The sequence below is a fragment of the Cariama cristata genome, unplaced genomic scaffold (assembly GCF_000690535.1).
Source record: "Cariama cristata isolate BGI_N322 unplaced genomic scaffold, ASM69053v1 scaffold45316, whole genome shotgun sequence".
NCBI lineage: Eukaryota > Metazoa > Chordata > Aves > Cariamiformes > Cariamidae > Cariama > Cariama cristata.
Window position 1 is genome coordinate 4917 of NW_009623526.1, and position 4514 is coordinate 9430.

At 53.6% G+C, this 4514-nt stretch overlaps 1 protein-coding gene across 1 annotated transcript in view; it reads left to right on the forward strand.

Moving 5' to 3' along the window:
* The window catches only part of LOC104163673 (glutamate-rich protein 6-like), a gene marked incomplete at its 5' end in the record, with an annotated part of 6837 nt that extends 2895 nt beyond the window's left edge, over positions 1-3942 (forward strand). The window contains 6 exon segments of the mRNA XM_009702751.1: positions 8-75; positions 938-1095; positions 1242-1327; positions 2562-2714; positions 2971-3202; positions 3679-3942. Coding sequence (XP_009701053.1) covers positions 8-75; positions 938-1095; positions 1242-1327; positions 2562-2714; positions 2971-3202; positions 3679-3942 — 961 coding nt within the window.
* Positions 3943-4514: the final 572 nt, after the last annotated feature.

Here is a 4514-nt window from a genome sequence, read left to right on the forward strand (position 1 = left end):
TTTCCAGGCAGCAGGAGAGACAAACGGCCAGACGGTTAGCGTTGCTGGCACCAGAGCCGACGAGCGTAGCTGAATGTGAGTTTGCATTTCCTTCTGTATTTATTTCTCTATTTATTACAACAATGAATTCAATGGGATTGCTTGTCTCTAATGCTCTCTAATTGAACAGGAGGATTTATACAGCAACGTTCGTTCATTGTCAAGTGTGCAATCCCATTAAATTAGGTACTGCCATATTAAATAATCCCTCACATAAAAAAACAAAAGCAGTTCCATTCCCATTGCATAGAGAGGATCTCCTTGCCGTGACTTTCAGTATTTAGGTCTGAACATTTCAGCTGAGATGCACAGACATTGACCTTTAGAGAACAGTAAGTTGGCAAAGCCAAGCCCTTGGAAGGTAGGAACTGCCAGAATTAGGGTGATCAACGTTTTGCCTCATCAGGTGAATGCTCCGCTAATTGCTAGCCCAGGCAGTGGGTGACTGAGCAGCCCTCTGGATCTAGCTATAAAACCGAAGGCATTTTGACTAAGAACAGATGAACTAGATTTACAATATGGGCATATTATCACAGAGGATGGCAGGGCACTGAGGCTCTTGCAGCACCAAGGATTTCAGATTGTCAGTCCTACAGAGCATGGAGCCATGAATGCGACCCAAAAAAAAAAAGTCACTCCTTACTCACATGGATGTGTATATACACATGATTGGAAAAACTACACCTTTTTTCATAATTCTGTCCTCTGAAATCGCTGAACACTTTGGGCTGTCCTTGTCGGATAGAAAATACCCCTCGACAGGCTCCCAGAATGGAGCATTTCAGCCAGAAACTCCCACTCCCCCAAGCTCCAGCCTCCCCGCAGCGGTGTCAGGCAGCCCCGACATCGGTGCTGCCAGCCCTGCCCGATGCGCACAAACCCTCCCCGTGCTCTCTAGGCTCAAACCAAGCTGGCACGATTTCCTACCTGCTGTCCCGGGAGCCCCCGTCGGCACAGGGCCGGACGCTGGTGCCTGCTGAGGGAGCAGCAGAGCCCACGGAGGAGCCCATCGCCTGCAGCGTCGCCTGCTGCGATTGTACCCCGGTGGGTGCCAAGGCAAGTGCCTGCTGCCTGGTGGCAACGGGCTGCGCTCGGACCTGTCCGCGCCCCGGAGCGGCTGGAGCCCAGCACCTCCTTGCCTTTGAGGGGCAGTCGGTGCAGGACCGCTCTCATCCAGCTGACCATTTCTTTCCCAATCTTAGGTAGTGAAAGATGAATTGTTGGAGAAGTACTACAAACACGGAGGGAAATTCCTTACCATGCTTCCAGATGGAGCAGCGCAGTTGTTGTATCCTTTACGGGGTTCACTCGCCTGCGTTAGTCCAGGGTTGTAACTGTAATTTTAGGTGTGTCCTAGCCTGCTTTATCACCGAACAACCTGATCCACCACTCACCCTCACTTTCACAGTCTGAAAAACAGCAGTAGTGAAACTGCTTACGTAGCTCTTGGTCTTTTCAGATGACCCAGTAGCTTCGATGAAGGACGGGCACTTGTGTCTTTAATAGCCAGCCTAAGAAGTGTGCTAGCCCAGTGTGCAGACCCACTCCCGAGCTCTGGCGCCCCGTGGAAGGGCACGGCTGGCCAAGCCGCCTCCCAGAGCACTCACCCCGTCTCTCCCCCAGGGACAAACCAGCACGACGTCTCCTGCTGCCCCGGCACGGGGCCGACGTCGCTGTCCGGCGGGCAGGACCACATAAGAGGTGCATGGACAAACTGAAATTACCAGTGTAATCAAGAGAACTGTTTGAAGAAACAAAAACATGGCAGTTTCACCAAAGGACCCCACAGCTTTCAGGCTGCCTTTCCTATTATTTAAGCCATAACAATTTAAGTCCCCCTCATTATTTTTCCTTACTGTGGCTGACTGCTTTCTGACCTGAGGGTCTATGAAAGCGTACCTGAGCTCGGCCACCAAAGCAAACGGGCTTGAGACTACTTCTCTGCCCTGCCCTCCAGGCTGCCTTTGTCCCAGGGATGCTGCCGGTCCTGGTGGTGGCAAATGGCAAAGGGCCATAAACCCATGTGCTGCCAGTAGCAAGTCTTGCTGGAGGGAAACCCCAGTGAGACACAAAATGCCTGCTGTTTGGATCCGTTCAAGTCGGGTTTCCATGGGAAGGGCCTTCCCCCCGCCCCGGTGGTTTGCTTTTATTCTCTGGGAGAATAATACCTGCCCCTGTTTTCTCAGCTGTCATCCAAGTTGCATACGTTGATCACTTTGCTAGGCTCGTACTTGTCCAAGAATGTGTCTTTCTGCCTGGGTTATTGGTTAGAAAACAACAAAAATGTATTCTGTATCTCTGACTGCTCTTTTGTCGGCGTACACAGACTACTTGAATGTAGGAGGAAAGCACTGGCAGCATCCCAGGTAACACTGGCAGCACACCACCATTCCGCCTTTAACACAGCAATCTGGGTAACACATCAATTTTTATTCCCTAAAGCAGCACTCAGAAACATTTAGTATGTAATAACAGACCAACTGGACAAAGAAAGGAGTTATGAGCACCTTATCTGATGACAGCTATCCATCTGGAAATCTGGCAATCATTGTTGTACGAGAGAAAAAATGGCTTCTTTGCATAGTACAGGAAGACAAGCCGACCAACGCCAAAATACGAGCAGTATTTAAGTCCAATGGCAGAAGTACTTGCTATTATCCGAATGGAGCTGTGTGGTACGTTCAAGTTGGTCAGAGCAGTTTTGCTCTACACCGCGCATTTTAAATTTCAAAGGTCATAAAGGGTACTTTGAATAGCATTCAAAAATGAAAGGACAACTATAGCAGCTCCTGGGCCCTGCTTCGGGTGTCTCGCAGATGAGGCAGGGGTTAGACTCGAACCAGCTGTGCCTCAGTCCCGTCCCTCTGGGGAACCAGGGACATCGGCCGTGGGAGATGCAGGGGTCAGAGCTTTGATTTTCCTCTCTTTTAGGATAAACATGAATATTCAGGGAGGGCAGTATTTGGACCAAGCAGGCAGCAGGGTGAGAAGGTGGACGTGGCCGAACAGTGTCATGTCGTCAGGACCCCACGTCCCGCTCAGCCCCATCTTCATCTCCCTGAACCGGCACGTTGGGGTCAGGATCCTGGGCCAGGACAAGATCGCCGTTTCCTTCCTTGCCATGGGGCAACAAGCAAAATTCAACGTGGGAACCAAAGTGCAGGTATTTCTCAAGCGCACAGGCAGCTCCACTTAAAGCCGCTCCCCACAGCAGGAGTGGGGCAGCCAGGAAAGTTCCCATCCGCAGGGAATCACGTTTATCCCACCATGGGTGCTCCCCACGTTGGCCCATGCTCCTGCCCCCCAAAACAGCAAACAGTGGAGATGTATCCATGCTCAGTCCCGTGCAGATGGGGGGCTAGCCAGCCCCGGCAGCCCTGGCTCTCTGCAAGGGGCTGCAGAGTGCGGGAAGCGCTCCTGGGCAGGTCCCCGGTGTCCCTGGCTGTGTCCCTGAGGGTCACCCTGGCTCTTCTGCGGGGAGAAGAGCCGCGATCCTTGTGGGCAGGATGCGTGGCAGCGCCTTTCCTCCATGGGCTTCTGCCACAGGGGCAGGTTTGTCTGCTAGGGAGAGATGGAAGCCCCGAAGCCCCATCCCGCGCTGCTGTGGCTCTGCTGACACCATTCACCTCCGCTCCCCAGGTCAGCGACGTCGGCCGGCTGCATCCCCCCGCCCGGCTGGGTGAAGACGAGCTCCTGCTGCTTGCCTTCAGGGTGAGGATTCTGCGGCTCTTCGACAGACTGCGAGGATGCCTAAACTTTCCTTCTAATGAGCAACGGGACAAAATTAAGCCTCCAGCATACCTTATCACACAGACTTTAAAGATCTTACAGCTTTGCACCACTTCTGACATAAGCGATGAGCTGCGCAGCTCCATCAGGGCGATACTAAATGCTCAAATGTGATGAGCACAGGTGTGGTGTGAAGGCAAAATGAGCCAGAGATGCTCCCTGATGCTGCAGCACCTGCACACACTCAGCAAGGTCTCACCTGCAGCCCTGCTGGGTGCGGAGCAAAGGCAGCCCGTGGCCGTTCTGCACGGCCCCTCTCCTGGGGCCGTCCCACCCCAAGGGGGGTCTCGCTCAGCATGAGCGGGGCGGTGGGGCAGGGAGTACCAGGCCACGTTTTCTTGTCAGCCCACACCGAAGTGCATCTGGGCCAGGGAGGCACAAAGAGGGGCTTTGCTCGGAGCAGAGTAAATCCGTGCTCGATGTCGGCGCATTGCTCCTGAGCAACCTCCCTTCCGTCTCCCAGCAGAAACCAGCCCAGCCTGACCAGTCGTTTCAGTTTCAGCCCCTGGATGTGGCACAAAGATAAAAGCAAACCGAGCAGAGCTAAGTCATAGCCTGTGACAGGTATACGGGGAGGAGGTGATTGCTCAGAAGGCACCCACGCAGGCACCGCTCTGCACAGCCGGCGCTTCTGCCAAGGACACAGCACCGGCGGGATGCCCGGACTTCCCCGGCACGAGTGCTGG